General features: G+C 41.5%; 1 protein-coding gene across 1 annotated transcript in view; it reads right to left on the reverse strand.

Moving 5' to 3' along the window:
• Nucleotides 1-22,062, reverse strand: part of fdxr (ferredoxin reductase) — a 28,256-nt gene extending 6,194 nt beyond the window's left edge. The window contains exons 1-9 of the mRNA XM_034231591.1: nucleotides 21,960-22,062; nucleotides 21,664-21,816; nucleotides 19,931-20,034; nucleotides 17,495-17,590; nucleotides 11,979-12,101; nucleotides 11,790-11,903; nucleotides 10,648-10,749; nucleotides 10,110-10,217; nucleotides 4,360-4,444 (exon numbers count right to left, since the gene is read on the reverse strand). Of these exons, the coding sequence (XP_034087482.1) occupies nucleotides 4,360-4,444; nucleotides 10,110-10,217; nucleotides 10,648-10,749; nucleotides 11,790-11,903; nucleotides 11,979-12,101; nucleotides 17,495-17,590; nucleotides 19,931-20,034; nucleotides 21,664-21,727 (796 nt within the window). The 5' untranslated portion in view covers nucleotides 21,728-21,816; nucleotides 21,960-22,062. The remainder of the gene's footprint in view (nucleotides 1-4,359; nucleotides 4,445-10,109; nucleotides 10,218-10,647; nucleotides 10,750-11,789; nucleotides 11,904-11,978; nucleotides 12,102-17,494; nucleotides 17,591-19,930; nucleotides 20,035-21,663; nucleotides 21,817-21,959) is intronic.
• Nucleotides 22,063-22,554: the final 492 nt, after the last annotated feature.

The raw sequence follows: 22,554 nt of genomic DNA on the forward strand, positions 1-22,554 counted from the left end.
GACGCTGCTCCTGGGCCTCGGCACAATCTGAAGCAGATATATTTACATAATATTTCTTAGGAAAAATCTCCCTGGTCCCCGGCTTGAGCTTCAACCTCAGGATCCATGTATCTGTGATCCTCTTCAGAATGGAAGTAGTCATCACATACAGAGCATCAACTAGTTCCTGAACAGTGTCCTTCACATGCTGATATCCAAGAGAGGGAGTTACACAGTCACAAGGTGGAGGAATAGAAAGCAGTATTCAATGTTTACTTCAGATTAGCTCCACGTCAGAAATGAGCATGCTTGATGTCTCTCTCCATAGAGGCTGAATCATCATGTTAATCACATAGCTATCATCTGCCTCAAACAGTCCTGATGCTCTTCTAGGTCATCACACATCCTGTCATGTTCACAGCTACAGTTGATACCTTTGTTATCATGTTACTCTCATACTGGAAGAGGACATTCAGGATTTATCAAGTATTCTTATGACACTGTATTCATATTTATTTAATCTGTATTCAACCCTAATATTCCTTAAACCCTGTACATCAGGGGTGTCCAAACTTTTTTCACCGAGGGCTACATACAGAAAGATATACGAAGGTCTGGAAGAAAATATGAGGGTAGATTTTCAAGCTTGTTGTGGACATGTGTTATTGGGGGGGGGTTTTTCAACTTAAAGTTGAAAACATGATCTAACAAATCTAATTGACTGAATTTATTAGAAAATTGGGCTCTTATTAACACATGACTACTGCCTAATATATTTGAACATATATATTTAAGAAGTACAATATAACACAAGCAGAAGTTTATTATACTTAAGTCATTATACTTTTTTAATTTGCTGAAGGCCGATTCAAAAAGGTCTGCGGGCCGTAGTTTGGAAACCCCTGCTGTACATTATCCATAAAGGTTTTAACCTGGCATCTTATCTTTAAATATATATTTAATATTCATAGAACCATGTATCTCTTAAAGACTGTAGCCCATCATTTGTGCTGAAAAATATCACCTATCAGATTTGTATTTGCTTTGCACTTAAATGTTATTTCCTTTATATGGAAGCAGATTAGTGCCTTAGTTAAAAACTGCATTTAAACTAATAATAATAAAATCCTGTCAATAAAGCACCCTCGCCTCTAATTAAACTAAATATATATACATATTTACACATGTCTCCTCATGTGTTCCAGTCTGTTACTGTCACTTTGTTTTTGACACTTTAAAATACTACTATCCTACAAAAATGCTGTTCAAATCAGATGTATTATTTAATAAAGAAAATGTTTTCAAGTAAAAAATTAATTAATTTAAAAATTTAAAAAAATTATTTTCTTTTCTTTTTTCAATATCGCGATAAATACCGTACCGTGGACTTGTTATCGCGATATTATTATACCGTGAGTTTTTGGTATCGTTACATCCCTAATAGATACACATTTTCCTGGGTCAAAAATAAAAATGCATCAAAATAAATGTTGTTTCTTATGGAGATATCCCAAATGATTATTAAATAAAAATGAATAAATCCCTGTTGCATATAGTCAACAGAAAATGTATTTGTTGTTGTGTTATTTTGTTAATTTCTGTTGTATAATTAGGTAGTTTTCACTTCCTAGTCAGAAATCCACATTTGTGTACACTTTTTTGCATTTAATACAGCTACAAATTGACAGAAAAGTCAAATTACACCATTTAGTTTGCATGAATAAGACTAAAATGCTTCTAGAAGTATTCCTGATTAAACCTAGACTAAAGATTTTGTTTGATAAAGTTGGTTTTGGTTTTGCAAACCCCTGGTCTTCATGCTTTTCCTGTAACTGGATTAACATTGAAAACAAAGCCTCCTTCACCTATCATGATTGAAATAGACAAGATCAAGGTTCCTAAAAGTAGCTTTGAACACGGACATGTTGACAAGAAACAGACTGGAGAACCAGCAGGAAGTGAAGCAATGTGGACGTATTTTAGATACCACAAAAGATCAGTTTAAGAGCATGCTACATTTAGAATATGTTCATGCAGCAGTTACCTGCACTCTCTTCAAAGACACCAGACATACATTTGATCTCCCAGGAGTTATTGATCTACTTCTGCTTTGATCGGAGAGTTTGTTTAGGTTATTGTGTGACTTTGGTGGATCTGAAATAACCATTTTAAGCACGAAAGTCACACAAAAACACGAACTAACTTAAAGATGGAGGCAGAAGTAGAACGGCAAGTCCTCTGTTCTGCAAGACAAAATCTCTGTCTTTGTCAATCGAGTCTGGTGCCTTAAGAGAGCATAACAAAACGCTTCAAAAAAGGAAAATCTGTAACGGCCCGTCCACACAGCGGCGTTGGAAGAAGCTTCTGCCCATTCACTTTGAATGAGGTGACGTCACTTTTCGCCGAACTGCATTGTGGGAAGCAGAGCGGAGCTTTCCTGGCGTTTGGCTGCAACAGTTGAGCAATGTTCAACTTTTGAAGCTTCTGAAGCTTTCGGTGGAAGCGTCAGCCAATCAAATCATATGCCAGTACAAGCTCTAGCCAATCAAACCGCTGCTTGTGTGTCAGGGGCGGGAGATTCATGTGATTGGTTGTTGGTCGAGCTTCAGACACGCCCAGCTCCAAGCTTTTTTTGAAGCTGTAGTGTGGACGGGCCGTTAAACAAAATGTAAATATTTCACCATTTTAATAAATATGTGTGCGTCACTTATCATGATTAACAGAGACAAGATCAAGGTGATTGCAGCTGGCTTCAAATACACAAACAACAGATGTCAGCACGATAAAACGGTAAATATACTTTAAATATAACGGCATGTCAGTAAATACAGAAAGTGTGTGGGTGTGATCTTCTTCAAACCCCCATGGTCTTTGCTCAGTTACTTCCAGCTTATCATGATTTACAGAGATCACATCAAGGTTTGTTTTTGTGTATCTAGCCCTGAACAAAGACGCTGTTATCACTATCAGTCATTTATATCTTTGCAAGGACAATCAGATGCTTCAAGGTCACGAGGATGAAGGGTTGCATGACTCTGCTGCAGAGCGTTCACCACCAACTGTGTTTAGTTTCCATGCCCCTCGCTGTTTGAGGGCTACATGTCTCTCAACGTTAACCACAGCAGGCATTGCTCACTTCCTTCTGACGCTTTCAACTGTCTGCACCAGGCAGGGTGTTCATCACAAACTCACAGAGTGGTGGAGGATGCTAACATGTATTACATGCAGTGAAAGTACTGTGAAAACACTCAAAGTCCTGCATTCAAAACTAAAATAAAAGTATTTTATTATTATTATCAGCAAAATGCATTTAAAGTAGAAGTTTTGATTGTGTATTAAAAAAGTACACAATGTATTTGATTGTGTATTAAAAAAGTACACAATGTATTTGATTGTGTATTAAAAAAGTACACAATGTATTTGATTGTGTATTAACAAAGTACACAATGTATTTAATGTAAAGGTATTGGATTGTGTATTAAGAAAGTACACAATGTATTTAATGTAAAGGTATTGGTCGTGTATTAAAATGCAGCTAAAGCTCTTCAAGTAGAAGTATGGATTGTGCAGAATATTGTGATAAGAGTACTTACAGTTAAAATATTGATTGTACATGAAAAAGGTAGTAAAAAGTATTATTTGTGCAGTAAAAGGTAGTGTAAGTACATCAAGTAAAAGTATTGATCGTGCATTTAAATGTAAATGTGTATATTGTGCAGTATATCTAGTTAAAGAAGACATATTCTGCTCATGTTCAGGTTCATATCAGTATTTCGTGCCTCGATGGGCCGGACGCACCGAGCTGACCCCAGAGAACACGTCCCGACGGACCCGACTGTGGCGTCTCCTGCGTCTCTGCGTCTCCTGCGTCTTGGCCAACAGTCGCACTGGAACACACCGCAAAGACTTCAGCCGACGGCCAAGCAGCACGAACGCACTGCGCATGCGGGGGTGGCAATACCTCTCCTTACCAGCAGGCGGCGGTAGCATGTATTCGTCATTCAAAAGAGGCAACAACCGGAAGACAGACTGCGTGATATAAACAAATAACAAATAGCGTGCGTTCCATTTTCACTCTCGTCCATCACAGACTGTTTCACATAACGACTTATCGAAAACATGTTTACTGGAAAATGAAAATAAAAATAATAGCCGTCTGTGTGCCTTCTTCACTTCCGTTTCGCTCCTCACGCACTGATTCGCTGGCTGAACAGCCAATCAGAGTGATTTCTTTAGCCGACGGCCTTTTGCCGAAAAGACACGACGGTGCGGGACACACCAATCTGAGTAGGGACCGGTGTGTCGGGCCTTAAGTCTCCATGCTTAACTGTTGTCTGCTGGAAAAGGAAAGAACATTTATCATTTGTATATATTGTGTACCTTTAAGAGCTTCTTTGACGCCCTCAAAATCCGACGCCAACATGTCCGGTCTGGTGTTCGGAAGATTCACCATTTCTCTAACCTCCTGCAGACGAAGAGAGCAGAACATCATACAGCGCTGGAAAACATGTTTCTTCTTTAAAGGTCCCCGATCATCCTCTTCTTCATCAGTATATCACAGGTCTCAGATATATCCAGAGCCTGTCTCTGATTGGCTGAAACACCAAACAGATCATTGCAGCATTACCCATAATCCCCTCTGTTTCAGCCCTGTTTCCAAAGTACTGATTCTCTGTCTGTTACTTTAGATGAAAATAAGGAGCCCCTCCCCACGCCCCTCTGAGAGACATTTGGTTACAAAGAACTCAATGGAGCTCTAGGAGGAGATTCAGGTGATAAGGGGGGGGGGGGGGGGGGGGGTTACCTTGGTTGCTGATTGGCTAATGGTTACAGAAGACAAAACATCGTGATGACATCATAAAGTGGCCAAAATCTGATCAGCTTATTTTCAGACAGGTTTTTATAGAAATGGATCAAAAAGAGAGAGAAACTTTGTTCCTGAAACTTTCAGAGTCTCTTTCCACAGAGGGGACACATGTTGATGTAGAAGAGACATGAAGAAGAGGGGACACATGTTGATGTAGAAGAGACATGAAGAAGAGGGGACACATGTTGATGTAGAAGAGACATGAAGAAGAGGGGACACATGTTGATGTAGAAGAGACATGAAGAAGAGGGGACACATGTTGATGTAGAAGAGACATGAAGAAGAGGGGACACATGTTGATGTAGAAGAGACATGAAGAAGAGGGGACACATGTTGATGTAGAAGAGACATGAAGAAGAGGGGACACATGTTGATGTAGAAGAGACATGAAGAAGAGGGGACACATGTTGATGTAGAAGAGACATGAGGAAGAGGGGACACATGTTGATGTAGAAGAGACATGAAGAAGAGGGGACACATGTTGATGTAGAAGAGACATGAAGAAGAGGGGACACATGTTGATGTAGAAGAGACATGAAGAAGAGGGGACACATGTTGATGTAGAAGAGACATGAAGAAGAGGGGACACATGTTGATGTAGAAGAGACATGAAGAAGAGGGGACACATGTTGATGTAGAAGAGACATGAGGAAGAGGGGACACATGTTGATGAAGAAGAGACATGAAGAAGAGAACACATGTGATGTAGAGGAGACGTGAGAAGAGGGGACACATGTTGATGTAGAGGAGACAGTGAAGAAGAGGGGGACACATGTTGATGTAGAAGAGACATGAAGAAGAGGGACACATGTTGATGTAGAAGAGACATGAAGAAGAGGGGAACACATGTTGATTGTAGAAGAGACATGAAGAAGAGGGGACACATGTTGATGTAGAAGAGACATGAAGAAGAGGGGACACATGTTGATGTAGAATAGACATGAAGAAGAGGGGACACATGTTGATGTAGAAGAGACATGAAGAAGAGGGGACACATGTTGATGTTAGAAGAAGACATGAAAGAAGAGGGGACACATGTTGATGTAGAAAGAGACATGGAAGAAGAGGGGACACATGTTGATGTAGAAGAGACATGAAGAAGAGGAGACACATGTTGATGTAGAAGAGACATGAAGAAGAGGGGACACATGTTGATGTAGAAGAGACATGAAGAAGAGGAGACACATGTTGATGTAGAAGAGACATGAAGAAGAGGGGACACATGTTGATGTAGAAGAGACATGAAGAAGAGGGGACACATGTTGATGTAGAAGAGACATGAAGAAGAGGGGACACATGTTGATGTAGAAGAGACATGAAGAAGAGGGGACACGTGTTGATGTAGAAGAGATATGAAGAAGAGGGGACACATGTTGATGTAGAAGAGACATGGAGAAGAGGGGACATATGTTGATGTAGAAGAGACATGGAGAAGAGGGGACACATGTTGATGTAGAAGAGATATGAAGAAGAGGGGACACATGTTGATGTAGAAGAGACATGAAGAAGAGGGGACACATGTGATGTAGAAGAGACATGAAGAAAGAGGGGGACACATGTTGGATGTAGAAGAGACATGAAGAAGAGGGGACACATGTTGATGTAGAAGAGACATGAAGAAGAGGGGACACATGTTGATGTAGAAGAGACATGAAGAAGAGGGGACACATGTTGATGTAGAAGAGACATGAAGAAGAGAGGACACATGTTGATGTAGAAGAGACATGAAGAAGAGGGGACACATGTTGATGTAGAAGAGACATGAAGAAGAGGGGACACATGTTGATGAAGAAGAGACATGGAGAAGAGGGGACACACGTTGATGTAGAAGAGACATGGAGAAGAGGGGACACACGTTGATGTAGAAGAGACATGAAGAAGAGGGGACACACGTTGATGTAGAAGAGACATGAAGAAGAGGGGACACATGTTGATGTAGAAGAGACATGAAGAAGAGGGGACACATGTTGATGTAGAAGAGACATGAAGAAGAGGGGACACACGTTGATGTAGAAGAGACATGGAGAAGAGGGGACACACGTTGATGTAGAAGAGACATGGAGAAGAGGGGACACACGTTGATGTAGAAGAGACATGAAGAAGAGGGGACACACGTTGATGTAGAAGAGACATGAAGAAGAGGGGACACATGTTGATGTAGAAGAGACATGAAGAAGAGGGGACACATGTTGATGTAGAAGAGACATGAAGAAGAGACATGAGGAAGAGGGGACACATGTTGATGAAGAAGAGACATGAAGAAGAGGAGACACATGTTGATGTAGAGGAGACGTGAAGAAGAGGGGACACATGTTGATGAAGAAGAGACATGAAGAAGAGGGAACACATGTTGATGTAGAAGAGACATGAAGAAGAGGGGACACATGTTGATGTAGAAGAGACATGAAGAAGAGGGGACACATGTTGATGTAGAAGAGACATGAAGAAGAGGGGACACATGTTGATGTAGAAGAGACATGAAGAAGAGGGGACACATGTTGATGTAGAAGAGACATGAAGAAGAGGGGGACACATGTTGATGTAGAAGAGACATGAAGAAGAGGGGACACATGTTGATGTAGAAGAGACATGAAGAAGAGGGGACACATGTTGATGTAGAAGAGACATGAAGAAGAGGGGACACATGTTGATGTAGAAGAGACATGAAGAAGAGGAGACACATGTTGATGTAGAAGAGACATGAAGAAGAGGGGACACATGTTGATGTAGAAGAGACATGAAGAAGAGGGGACACATGTTGATGTAGAAGAGACATGAAGAAGAGGGGACACATGTTGATGTAGAAGAGACATGGAGAATAGGGGACACATATTGATGTAGAAGAGACGTGAAGAAGAGGGGACACAAGTTGATGTAGAAGAGACGTGAAGAAGAGGGGACACATGTTGATGTAGAAGAGACGTGAAGAAGAGGGGACACATGTTGATGTAGAAGAGACATGAAGAAGAGGGGACACATGTTGATGAAGAAGAGACATGAAGAAGAGGGGACACATGTTGATGTAGAAGAGACATGGAGAATAGGGGACACATATTGATGTAGAAGAGACGTGAAGAAGAGGGGACACATGTTGATGTAGAAGAGACGTGAAGAAGAGGGGACACATGTTGATGTAGAAGAGACGTGAAGAAGAGGGGACACATGTTGATGTAGAAGAGACATGGAGAAGAGGGGACACATGTTGATGTAGAAGAGACGTGAAGAAGAGGGGACACATGTTGATGTAGAAGAGACATGCAGAAGAGGGGACACATGTTGATGTAGAAGAGACATGAAGAAGAGGGGACACATGTTAATGTAGAAGAGACATGAAGAAGAGGGGACACATGTTGATGTAGAAGAGACGTGAAGAAGAGGGGACACATGTTGATGTAGAAGAGACATGGAGAAGAGGGGACACATGTTGATGTAGAAGAGACATGAAGAAGAGGGGACACATGTTGATGTAGAAGAGACATGAAGAAGAGGGGACACATGTTAATGTAGAAGAGACATGAAGAAGAGGGGACACATGTTGATGTAGAAGAGACATGGAGAAGAGGGGACACATGTTGATGTAGAAGAGACATGAAGAAGAGGGGACACATGTTGATGTGGAAGAGACATGAAGAAGAGGGGACACATGTTGATGTAGAAGAGACATGAAGAAGAGGGGACACATGTTAATGTAGAAGAGACATGAAGAAGAGGGGACACATGTTGATGTAGAAGAGACATGGAGAAGAGGGGACACATGTTGATGTAGAAGAGACATGAAGAAGAGGGGACACATGTTAATGTAGAAGAGACATGGAGAAGAGGGGACACATGTTGATGTAGAAGAGACATGAAGAAGAGGGGACACATGTTGATGTGGAAGAGACATGAAGAAGAGGGGACACATGTTAATGTAGAAGAGACATGAAGAAGAGGGGACACATGTTGATGTAGAAGAGACATGGAGAAGAGGGGACACATGTTGATGTAGAAGAGACATGAAGAAGAGGGGACACATGTTAATGTAGAAGAGACGTGAAGAAGAGGGGACACATGTTGATGTAGAAGAGACATGGAGAAGAGGGGACACATGTTGATGTAGAAGAGACATGAAGAAGAGGGGACACATGTTGATGTGGAAGAGACATGAAGAAGAGGGGACACATGTTGATGTAGAAGAGACATGAAGAAGAGAGGACACATGTTGATGTAGAAGAGACATGCAGAAGAGGGGACACGTGTGATGTAGAAGAGACATGAAGAAGAGGGGACACATGTTGATGTAGAAGAGACATGAAGAAGAGGGGACACATGTTGATGTAGAAGAGACATGAAGAAGAGGGGACACATGTTGATGTAGAAGAGACATGAAGAAGAGGGGACACATGTTGATGTAGAAGAGACATGAAGAAGAGGGGGACACATGTTGATGTAGAAGAGACATGAAGAAGAGGGGACACATGTTGATGTAGAAGAGACATGAAGAAGAGGGGACACATGTTAATGTAGAAGAGACGTGAAGAAGAGGGGACACATGTTGATGTAGAAGAGACGTGAAGAAGAGGGGACACATGTGATGTAGAAGAGACATGGAGAAGAGGGGACACATGTTGATGTAGAAGAGACATGAAGAAGAGGGGACACATGTTGATGTAGAAGAGACATGCAGAAGAGGGGACACATGTTGATGTAGAAGAGACATGAAGAAGAGGGGACACATGTTGATGTAGAAGAGACATGAAGAAGAGGGGACACATGTTGATGTAGAAGAGACATGAAGAAGAGGGGACACATGTTGATGTAGAAGAGACATGAAGAAGAGGGGACACATGTTGATGTAGAAGAGACATGAAGAAGAGGGGACACATGTTGATGTAGAAGAGACATGCAGAAGAGGGGACACATGTTGATGTAGAAGAGACATGGAGAAGAGGGGACACATGTTGATGTAGAAGAGACATGGAGAAGAGGGGACACATGTTGATGTAGAAGAGACATGAAGAAGAGGGGACACATGTTGATGTAGAAGAGACATGGAGAAGAGGGGACACATGTTGATGTAGAAGAGACATGGAGAAGAGGGGACACATGTTGATGTAGAAGAGACATGGAGAATAGGGGACACATATTGATGTAGAAGAGACGTGAAGAAGAGGGGACACATGTTGATGTAGAAGAGACGTGAAGAAGAGGATTCAGCAGAATAGGTGACCTTTAAAAGTCAACACCAGTAACAGTTTCTTATTCCCTCTCCTCTGAAACACACCTTGACAGTTCCTGCGATCTGTGTCGGTCCTCTCCTCCCGACGATCAGAACCCTTCGGACCCGACTCTCCTCCAGAACCTCGAGGGCCGGCTGAGTGATGTCCGTCTTCTGCAGCAACACAGAAAGAAATATCCCCCATTTTAGTCTTTACAATAACATTCCCCTCCTGAATTGTTGATTTGTAAACGGGCCATAAAGTGCATTTTTAATTCAGGTGGTATTTCCCAAAAGGTGTATTCACTGGGCTGAAGACTTTTCTGTTTGCCACTGCTTTTAATTGAACTTTTCACATCTCGCACTGCACTGTAACTTTTATTCATGTATTGCCTTGTGTTGAAAGTGCTATAAATAAAGAAACTTGCCTCTCGTTTTAATGTAAGTTGTTTTCACCAAACAAATGATGTATGCCAAAAAGTGGACATCTCACAGTGAAACCAACAGAGATGAAGTTACAACCCCCCCTAAATGTCCCACCTGTGTTTCCTGCTATCCATCCATCACTTTATCCTTAGTTTAAACACCAGAGTGTGTTTCTCACCTTTAACAAGTCGATGGGCGACAGCAGGACTCTCGCTACGTCCAGAGCAACGTTGCCCTGTCCCAGAATCACAGCTGTCTCACAACTCAGGTCCGGACCCAGCTGCACGGGAAACATTAGGAAGAGAGACACTGAGATTAGATTAGATTCCTTTATTGTCACTACAGCGAAATTCCAGGCATTCCCAATGGTGCAATCACACATAACGGACAGTGGCTTCCTTCCTTGTTTATCCATCAAAACCTTAAACAGACAGGTTTTAACTCGTTTTATTTCCTTTATATTGATTACAATTTGAAGAGTTGCTTGGCCTCCGATGGTGTGGATGATATTAAGCGATGTGTTCGCTCAAAATAAAACAACAAACTTACATGTACAACAAAGAAAAGAGGCCTTTCCAATAGTCAAAAGAAATAAGCAAAACTCAAATAAAATAACAGCTTAGGTATTCTTTCTTTCTTGATAAGGCTTATATAACTTCATAACTTAAAGGGTATTTGATTGTTCCTCCATCTCTGTCTCTTTAGAGGAGGCACTGTGGGAATTGTAGTCTTTTATAGTGCGTTGACTACAGACGTCACAATTAGGTGGCCTTTCTTATCAAATCAAAATACTGGCTCTAACAGACAGTGTAAGTATCATTTGACAATACAAGCTAAACACTTCATATATTACATGTTGTTAGACGCTTTTATCCACAGCGACGTACATACTCAATACTGTGGACAATCCCCACAGGAGCACTTTGGGGTGAAGTGGCTCAACGACTGCAGTGGGGTTTGAACCTGTGCCCCACTGATCACCAACGCACAACCCACTGCGCCACACGCCTCCGTATATACTACATAAAGTGACCAAAAATGTGACCTATAATACATAGAACAGTACGCTTACAAAACAATACAGGAACAATACGTTCAAGGCAGTACAAAGAAAAATAACACTTTTTTTCCTTTCACATCCCCAAAACATCTGCTGGGACTCCGAGCGAAAAAAAAATGTCATTGAAAGACATTTGTCCAGATGAAAATTGTGATTTTATTGAAAATAATGCAGGGAACATTTGATCCGCTAAAAGTCCTCATGTCTATGATCAGAGGCTTGATTAAAACAGTTTTAAGGAAAGGAGGCTGAATACGCACCTCTCTGCAGCTCGGGAGCCCGTTGTACCATCCCACAAAATCTTTGGCAGAATAAACTCCGGACAGATCTTCTCCCGGCACGCCCATCCTCCGGTTGCCCTCCGCACCGTAACTCTGACACAACAACAGATCAATGCACGATGTCAGGAGAACGGCTGTTATTTAAAGTGATGTTTTTAATGTTCTCACCAGAACGACAGCATGGTACGCTTCCTGCAGCTCCGTCACGCTCAAATCCTTCCCCACGTTCACGTTGCCATAGAAACTGCAGCGCTTGTGTCGGGCCGTCTGCGTGAAAGTGTTGATGACGTTCTGAGGAGAGGATGGAAAAATCACAGGTATTCAATTCAATTCAAAACCTTTATTTATCAGGTGAAATCCCATTGAGATCAATGATCTCTTTTTCAAGGGAGACCTGCAGCAGTAGGTTCCACAAGAAGACATAAACAACAGAACAACAAAAGGACATCATACAGCAAAATGTACAGGGATTACAATTTACATATCTAACCACATGTACAGGTACCAACAGCATCTGATTTTGTAGCATCCAACCGAGCTTTAAAAACATGTAGTGGTACTAGCTTGGTAATTTTCCATTCTTTTTGCAGACTGTTCCATGTTAGTGGAGCTGCACATCTAAAAGCTTTCTTCCCTAAGACAGTCCTAGCACTTGGCACATTTAATAAAACCACAGCATGCGATCTCAGGCAATAAGTACTTTCAATTCGCCGAGAGATCAGGGAGCAGATATAAGATGGTAGTTTATCCAACATGGCTTTGTAAATGAAAAAGTACCAGTGACTGAGCCTCCGTACAGTAAGTGATGGCATACAGGGTACAGTGATGCGTAAGTGCTTTACAATTTGTCAAAAATCTCAGTGCGCTGTATATTAAAGCTCCCATGTCATGCTGTTCTGGTTATCACCCGTCCCCTTGTGTTATGAAGGTTGTTCTGCATGTAAACGGTCTAGAGTCACAAACCCTCAAAGTACACCCTGTAGCGAGTAAACCTCTAACACAGAGAAGACCTGTCTGTGCTGCCCCAGAACGCCTCGTTGGACATTTCTCTTTTTCTTCCTGGGTACAGTGACGTAACGTTTGGACCAATCCGTGGACTTCCTCACACACACAAAAAAAAATGGATTGGCAGAAGAGCGTTCATGTTCAAAGCCCCAACTGACTGGAATACTTGACCTGCTGCCATTAGATCTCTGTCATCATTGGGTTTATTTAAACATGCATTATCATCTCACTTTCAACTGGTCTGTACTTGTTATTAATGAAACTGATTTGCTTGACCGTCTCAAATTGTAATGATTGTATGCATTGCTTGAATTTCACTTCACAGACTGTATGTGGTTTGTCTTGTGTGTCATGTTTTGCATTTTGTCTTTTTGTCTATGTCTGTAAGTTGTTGCTATTGTCGGGACCCCCTTGAAAACGAGATGGTGCATCTCAAGGGGTTTATCCCAATCAATAAAAATGTCTATATATACACACTCAAACTTTTCTCAGCTGCAGCTGTAGTTTAAAAACCAAATTGTAAATACAGTAGGTGCTGAAACAAGTTAAAAGGCTTCTGGGTAAGCAGCTGAAAAAAGTAATGTTTTTAGCAGAACTCAGCGTTGGTGAAAAACTCAGGTTTCGGGAAGTTTGTTCCATTTTTGGGGAGAGTAAAAACTAAAAGCAGCTTCGGCGTGTTTGGTTCTGAGCCGGGAACAATGAGTAGGATGAGGATAAATCACAGGGTTAAAACAATTATCAACGTCAGGTCAAAAGGTCACTTCATTGTTTAAGACTATTAGAAATGATGCTCTCACAAAAGCTGTTTTAGACGTTGACATTAGTCCAACCCGCTTTATTTACCCATTAACTGACATGCCAAACTTTAAACTGCACTATTTCACTACTTGTCTTTGTATTTACTTGCACAATTCTTTCTGTTGTTCTGTTGGAGGAGTCTGTGACCTCAGATTTTCATCGACATAACAGTAGCTCTGTTCACATGAGAATAAAAGCCTTGAACCTTAAACTCTATTGCAGAGATGCTATATATGTAATGTCTGTGCTGACAGCAGGAGGCACTCGCTGCACGCTTAGATTTGAAAGTGAAAGTGTGTCTGCGTGTGTCTGCGTGTGTCTGAGTGTGTCTGAGTGTGTCTGAGTGTGTCTGAGTGTGTCTGAGTGTCTGAGTGTGTCTGAGTGTGTCTGCGTGTGTCTGAGTGTGTCTGAGTGTGTCTGAGTGTGTCTGAGTGTGTCTGAGTGTGTCTGAGTGTGTCTTGAGTGTGCGTGTGTCTGCGTGTGTCTGAGTGTGTCTGCGTGTGTCTGCGTGTGTCTGGTGTGTCTGAGTGTGTCTGCGTGTGTCTGAGTGTGTCTGAGTGTGTCTGCGTGTGTCTGAGTGTGTCTGAGTGTGTCTGAGTGTGTCTGAATGTGTCTGCGTGTGTCTGAGTGTGTCTGAGTGTGTCTGAGTGTGTCTGAGTGTGTCTGCGTGTGTCTGAGTGTGTCTGAGTGTGTCTGAGTGTGTCTGAGTGTGTCTGAGTGTGTCTGAGTGTGTCTGAGTGTGTCTGAGTGTGTCTGCGTGTGTCTGAGTGTGTCTGAGTGTCTGAGTGTGTCTGCGTGTGTCTGAGTGTGTCTGAGTGTGTCTGAGTGTGTCTGAGTGTGTCTGAGTGTGTCTGAGTGTGTCTGAGTGTGTCTGAGTGTGTCTGCGTGTGTCTGAGTGTGTCTGAGTGTGTCTGAGTGTGTCTGAGTGTGTCTGAGTGTGTCTGGGTGTGTCTGAGTGTGTCTGAGTGTGTCTGAGTGTGTCTGAGTGTGTCTGGGTGTGTCTGAGTGTGTTCAGGTGTGTCTGAGTGTGTCTGAGTGTGTCTGAGTGTGTCTGAGTGTGTCTGCGTGTGTCTGAGTGTGTCTGAGTGTGTCTGAGTGTGTCTGCGTGTGTCTGCGTGTGTCTGAGTGTGTCTGAGTGTGTCTGAGTGTGTCTGCGTGTGTCTGAGTGTGTCTGCGTGTGTCTGAGTGTGTCTGAGTGTGTCTGAGTGTGTCTGAGTGTGTCTGAGTGTGTCTGAGGTGGGTCTGCGTGTGTCTGAGTGTGTCTGCGTGTGTCTGAGTGTGTCTGAGTGTGTCTGAGTGTGTCTGAGTGTGTCTGAGTGTGTCTGAGTGTGTCTGCGTGTGTCTGCGTGTGTCTGAGTGTGTCTGAGTGTGTCTGAGTGTGTCTGAGTGTGTCTGCGTGTGTCTGAGTGTGTCTGCGTGTGTCTGAGTGTGTCTGCGTGTGTCTGAGTGTGTCTGCGTGTGTCTGAGTGTGTCTGCGTGTGTCTGAGTGTGTCTGCGTGTGTCTGCGTATGTCTGAGTGTGTCTGAGTGGGTTTGTGTGAGTGGATGACATTCTGACTGAAATCAGAACGTTAACAATTCACAAGTGGCGATCTGTTAAACCCCCCCCCCCAATTAATAATTACCGGGAAATGTACGTGTGGGGGTGGGCCCGCACTGGTAAATAAAATGCCCGCCCACAGATGTATGTATGCCGCTGGGTCTGACTCTGCACACACACACACAGACACACATGCACACACAGACACACACACACACACACACACCCACGCACACACACACAGACACACATGCACACACAGACACACACACACACAGACACACATGCACACACAGACACACACACAGACACACACACATGCACACACAGACACACACACACACAGACACACATGCACACACAGACACACATGCACACACACCCAGGTGTGTCAGTAGTACTGTCAACAGAGAGTGACATTCCTCTATAATCAGTTTCTCAGAGGATTAACAGCTGTTTACGAAGAAGGGAATATTTTTGTTTTTACGAACCAACCGTTTCTATAACACGCCCGAGATGCTTATTATTATCAGTGGAAAACTTGCATCACGACTCTTACTTTCTCTAGGACTCAGAACAAAGAGCCTGCAGGTGTTTAAAGCTGATGTAATCTCATATAATGCTGGGGAGGACTATATGAATATGTTGCTTCTCCTACCTTAAGCCACAGGTAGGTGAAAAACGTTGCTACTAAGCTGGCTCCAGTGAGGCAACCCATCTTTCAGGCTTCTATTGACACACCATCCCTCTGTCATGGAACACTTCACACCGCTGCCCAAAAGAACATGAGGACTGCAGACCAATAGCCCTCACCTCAGGGATTATGAAATCACTAGAAAGAATGTCTTATCAGTACAACAAGACAAACTGGATCCATACCAATTTGCCTATAAGCAAGGGGGCGGTACGGAAGATGCTGTGGCCACTCTGGTTCACATCATCACTAAACGTTAAGATAAACACAACACCTATGCTAGAGCCCTCTTCCTAGACTTCTCATCAGCATTCAACACAATACAAGCAGACATCTTGGGGTCAAAAATGGCCAAAATGGAAGTAAATCCATACCTGATGTACTGGTATGCTGCTTTCCTCACTAGTAGATAGCAACTTGTGAAGGTTAACAAAACCCTGTCATCTGCCATCACAACCAATGTAGCCCCCCCCCCCCCCCAGGGCTGCGTGAGTTCAGCTGTGCTCTTTACTCTCTACCAACACACCAAATCAAGTCATCATGAAGTACTCTGATGATACTGAAGAGATCTCTGCTCAGTAACACAGACGACCCTGAGCTGCACCAACAGGCTGTAATCAGGTGGTCGAGTGGACTGATAGCTCTTGAGATCAACACCAAGAAAACTGAGGAAATCATGTTTGGCTCCATCTGACTCCCATAAAGTCCCATGGTCATCCATACAGATGAAACCAAGCAGGGAGTTCCATACTAACACGTGGGTGTAATGATGACCGTCTGCTGTCATGGAAGGATCATTGAATCTGAGCAAAAGGACAAAACAAAGGATTTATTTTCTCCGCCGTCTCAGGTCTTTTGAGGCGAGCAGAGAAATTATTCTGTTGTTCTTTACATCTGTGATCATGTCTATTCTGCAGTACTGCAATACTACCTGGTACAAGTGTTTGTCAGCAGCTTTAAAAACAAAACTACTCCACCTGTTAAACATCTGCTCAAAGATTGTTGGTCCACCTGTGAGAGACTCTGACTCATCATAACAACCTAGTGAGGCTGTCCAACCACATCCTCTCTGACCCAAACCATGCTCTGAACAGTGAGTATGAACTGCTACCATCTGATGGAGATACAGGGTCCCACCATTCAATAAGGTCAGACTGAAGCATCCTTTGAGCATCAGTCAGTCCTCTCAGTGAACACAGAGCTGACCCCAGATCACTGATTGTGCCGTTATGTTAAATGTTTGTTGTTTGTGTTTCATGTGTTGTGTCTGGATACCTGTCTGTTGATGTTGGACATGGAGCTGCTGTGACGCAAGGAGCATTTCAGACTTGATCTGACAAATAAAGTAATATCGTATCGTAAGCCATCTTTAAAAAGAATAATAATAATGTGATTGATGTTTGTATACAAGTTTCAAGCCTTAAAAAGGACCCTCTCCTAATAGACCCCCCCCTCACATCAAACCTACACACTTGTCCTTAAAAAAGGAAAAGATGTAGGAACATATTATTATCGTTTAGTCGAGGATACCAGCGGAAACATTGTCGTTAAATTCAAGCGCTTATTCAAAAATCACCAGGCACATGTACAGGTATTATTGAACACAAGATAAAATCTCCTTAAATGTATTTTATTCAGGATAAAGTACCTTAACTTCTGGATGATCGGGAGCCACTCCGAACCGGACCAGACCGAAGGGGACGGGAAGACGCTCGTAAATATCCACCGTAACGTCCGGACGAGCCTGAGAGGACAAACAGATAGAACATGAACATAATGCGTGGACATAATTATAAAACCATGTGTCTTTAAGCTGAGTGACTTTTGGTATCCAATAAACCGTGTTAAAGAGACAACACTCAGCACAAACAAATCAAGTTTAAAGTTATTTGAGTGGCAAAAAAGAACACAAATAGCGGACATTATGATTGGATATATTCATTGGTTTATTGGGATTCTTATTCAAATTTAGGATATCAGGAAAACAATGGACGTAAAATCCCAAAAATGTAGGCTAATTCAAAAACGACCAAAATGATACACAAGAGGTTTTATTATGTACAGGTGAAAGTAGAGAAATGGACCTGTGCATGATAATAACTGATAATATGATTTCTGAGCTCTTTCATGTGCACAGAAGCTTCAAATACACAACAAGCTATTCATTATTCAGTCACAGGAATAAGGAGAGTCATGTCTGGAAACTCATAATGCAGCTTTATTTACACAAGGCGTCTAAAGAATCTATTTCCTGATCTTTATGCACGGTTAGAAATATGAGCAGGCTCCAGTGTGTGTGTGTGTGTGTGTGTGTGTGTGTGTGTGTGTGTGTGTGTGTGTGTGTGTGTGTGTGTGTGTGTGTGTGTGTGTGTGTGTGTGTGTGTGTGTGTGTGTGTGTGTGTGTGTGTGTGTGTGTGTGTGTGTGTGTGTGTGTGTGTGCGTGTGGCCTAGCATTATTATACTTGTGGGGACCTAAATTGTTTACACAGTCACGTGTGGGGACTCGCCTCCCTTACGGGGACAAATTGGAGGTCCCCATAAGAGGAATCATTAATTTTAGGGTGAAGACTTGGTTAGGATTAGGGTTAGGTTAAGAGTTAGGGTTAAGGGTAAGGGTTAGGGTTAGGGTTAAGGGTAAGGGTTAGGGTAAGGGTTAGGGTTAAGGGTAAGGGTTAGGGTTAGGGTTAAGGGTAAGGGTTAGGGTAAGGGTTAGGGTTAAGGGTAAGGGTTAGGGTTAGGGTTAGGGTAAGGATTAGGTTAAGGGTAAGGGTTAGGTTTAGGGTTAGGCATGTGTTGATTATGGTTAAGGTTAGGATAAGTCTCCAGGAAATGCATGTAAGTCAATGTAATGTCCCCTGAAGTGATGTATACATGGTATGTGTGTGTGTGTGTGTGTGTGTGTGTGTGTGTGTGTGTGTGTGTGTGTGTGTGTGTGTGTGTGTGTGTGTGTGTGTGTGTGTGTGTGTGTGTGTGTGTGTGTGTGTGTGTGTGTGTTATCACTGATAGTGTTTGTTCAAGGTTCAAGCACGCAGTATTTGGTGCCAACATTTTAAAGAACACGGATATTAATTATATTAAAAAAAAGAGAAAACAATCACCTGAGTTTCCAGACAGGGTGTTTCGCTCTGCTCCAGTGATTCATTACAAACCAAGTATTTTATTCCCAATGATTGATTTGGAAGGTTTTGTTTCATTGTTAGCGGGGGAATTGGTCTATAAGTAAAGGAGAATCTGCACCATCTTAGTACGTCAGGAATAAAGGTTTCAAATCTAACTGCCTTTAATGAAAGGGTAACTTTGGTTTTTGTGTCTAAATGGATCATTTGGAACAATTTGAATTTTCCTCCAAATGCTACTTTTAACAAATACACAATAAGGTGATTTAGTTGATTTACAAACACATTTTATTTAGATTTTCTTCACAAATTGATTTGAATTTATACATATTTTATACAAATACATAATAGTGTATTTTTCTGTTTCCACCAATAAATGTTATGGTTTTTCTGTATTAAAAAAAAAAGTATATTAAGTAATTAAATTAAAACAAATACATTTATTGGTATTTCTGTATTTTCTGTTTTTTTTAAACGTTTGAAATATATTTTTTTAATCTACACCGCCTTTGTTCGTCAGTATCAAAGGGTTATCCCAAATTTGACTGCCTTATTTTGGAATGTTTTAACTTTGTGTTTAAAAGAAAAATGTGTGTGTGTGTGTGTGTGTGTGTGTGTGTGTGTGTGTGTGTGTGTGTGTGTGTGTGTGTGTGTGTGTGTGTGTGTGTGTGTGTGTGTGTGTGTGTGTGTGTGTGTGTGTGTGTGTGTGTGTGTGTGTGTGTGTGTGTGTGTGTGTGTGTGTGTGTGTGTGTGTGTGTGTGTGTGTGTGATGGGATGACATTCTGACTGAAGTAGTGTGTGTGTGTTTGGATGTCAACCAATAAAAGAAAACACTGCTTTATCATCACCCACACGTGCAACTCCCTTAGCTGAAGGGTCTGAATGCTTCCTCCAGCACTTGAAACTTGAAACTACGAATGCCTTTATTCACAAACATCCCCAACACAGGGAATGGAAACAGGAAATACCTTGATCAGGTGTTGAGCTGTGTAGAAACCCGCCGGGCCGCCTCCAACAATACAAACCTTTGGACTGCAAGAGGAATAACGAGCTTTTCCACCTCCATTAATACCTGGAGAACCAGTGGTTACAAAACATAACAAGGGTGAATCTGTTTCTGAGTTACTTTTTGAGGTAGACCTGCTTATGCTCGGAGTCTTTGAGAACTTGGTTGACATCCAAACACACACACTACTTCAGTCAGAAGGTCATCCAAACACACACACACTACTTCAGTCAGAAGGTCATCCAAACACACACACTACTTCAGTCAGAAGGTCATCCAAACACACACACTACTTCAGTCAGAAGGTCATCCAAACACACACACACTACTTCAGTCAGAAGGTCATCCAAACACACACACTACTTCAGTCAGAAGGTCATCCAAACACACACACACTACTTCAGTCAGAAGGTCATCCAAACACACACACTACTTCAGTCAGAAGGTCATCCAAACACACACACTACTTCAGTCAGAAGGTCATCCAAACACACACACACACAGACAGATGGGAGAAACAGGATTTTGTGTAGATAATACAAAAAATGGGTTATCAATTCAGATAAATGACTTAAGTGAAGTACATACAGAATGCAGATTATTGCACTTGATTATAATACATTAGATTACAACAAAAAACAGTAATAAAACATTAAAATACATCACTAGAACGACAGTAAACTGGTAATACAGCATCTTATTAAGGCAAGTCCCCGGATCGACCAAAAATATGGAGTGTGGACTGCTACTTGGAGAGGTCCCGGTTCACCTCCTGCCCTGCCGTGGTGCCCTTGAGCAAGGCACCGGACAACCCCCTGCCCCCATTGCTCCCCGGGCGCTGTGCAATAGCTGCCCACTTCAAAGCGGAGAACACATGTCACTGTGTGCTCTGCATGTGAGACCATTACAGAGGGTTTCATCGCTCCCATTCTATCTATCTATATGAATTAATAGTGAGTTGTTGTACAATAGTCAATTTTACTTATGCTTGATCCACTGGCTATATAAGCAGAATTACGGACTGAAACCACTTCATTAAATATGGGAAATATATTTAATCAAGTATGTATATGTATCAAATTGCAGCTTATAGAAGTTATAATGTACTTAATTTTGTATGAAGTTTGGCGCCTGTTGCCTTCACAAAGTAAATGGTCACTTAACGGCTGTATAATAAACATTAAATTGTGTCTCACCACAATGAAGTCAAACATTATAACAATATAACAAACAGTTAAACAGTTCAAATATAGAAGCCGGACTGAAGAGTTAAATGTAATTTATTGAGAATATTCATAACACATGAATGAATGAATGAATGAATGAATGAATGAATGAGGAGTTTGTGTATGTAAAAAAAGTCAATTTCACTGATAAAATGATGCTTGATCCATTGGCTATATAAGCCGAATTACTGATTGAAACCACTTCATTTAATTTGTAAAATATTATAAATCAAGAATGAATATTTATCAAACGAGAGCTAATATAAGTTATATTTGACACAAAGTAAACGTTCACTTTACGGCTACAAACAGTCACTTGACGGTCATTTAACGGCTACAAACGGTCATTTAACGGCTACAAACGGTCACTTAACGGCTACAAACGGTCACTTAACGGCTACAAACGGTCATTAAACGGCTACAAACGGTCATTAAACGTCAAAATATTAAATATTAAAACGTGTCTCACCTTCATGAAGTCGATGTATCCATAAACTCCTCGAAGTCCACACTTTTAACCCGGAAAACAGCATTTTACGGTTGTCTTTCAACACAGAAACAGCTCAAACCTGTGAGTGTTTCTCCTGTGTTTGTCTGATTATCAGTTCAACATTCCTCTGATCTTTGGGCAGAAAACGGAGAAAAGGGGCGATAACAACAACAACAACGTTAATCTTTTCCCGGGCTTTGTGTCCTAACTAGTTAATTAAATATAAAAGATAACTACATTAACGCGGTTTTTCTTAATTGTACTGTAATACTAACTTTATTACTACAGTTATGATTTCAGTTCTAAAATCATAACAAACCGCTTTCAAGGCTGCACCTCGTGTGTTACACCTGGAAGCGTCCGTGTGGAACACTGACCTTCAGCACGTAGGTTCCGCAGTAACAACTGACATTTAGATAGTACAAACAATGAGCCATATAATAATAATAATAATAATAATTAAAAGGCAATAATAATAAATGTTATTGTATTCAGTGTTTTTACAAATACATTCCATGGTATTTTACCTTTTTACATAAACATTTTATGACTTGTTTTTTTTCTAAAAGTAAAAAAATAAAATGAGAAAAATAAGAATTCAATAAAAAAATGTTTTTCATATAAAACGTGTGAACTAAAAAATGTTTAGCAACACAAATATTTTTAAATAACAATTACATATTGTTTGTAAATGTGGACAAAGATGTTCTGTTTGCGTAAAAAATAAACAAACACAAAGATACAGGACTTTTAATGTTTTCACTTCCTTTATTATCTTTATGAGTGTTCATGTTTTGAGAGGTTTGGGCCAGCATAAAGGATCAATGTTACGTTTTCTATTAAGAGTTTACTTATATGTCCAAATTGCAC

This window comes from Gymnodraco acuticeps, unplaced genomic scaffold (genome assembly GCF_902827175.1).
Source record: "Gymnodraco acuticeps unplaced genomic scaffold, fGymAcu1.1, whole genome shotgun sequence".
Lineage (NCBI taxonomy): Eukaryota > Metazoa > Chordata > Actinopteri > Perciformes > Bathydraconidae > Gymnodraco > Gymnodraco acuticeps.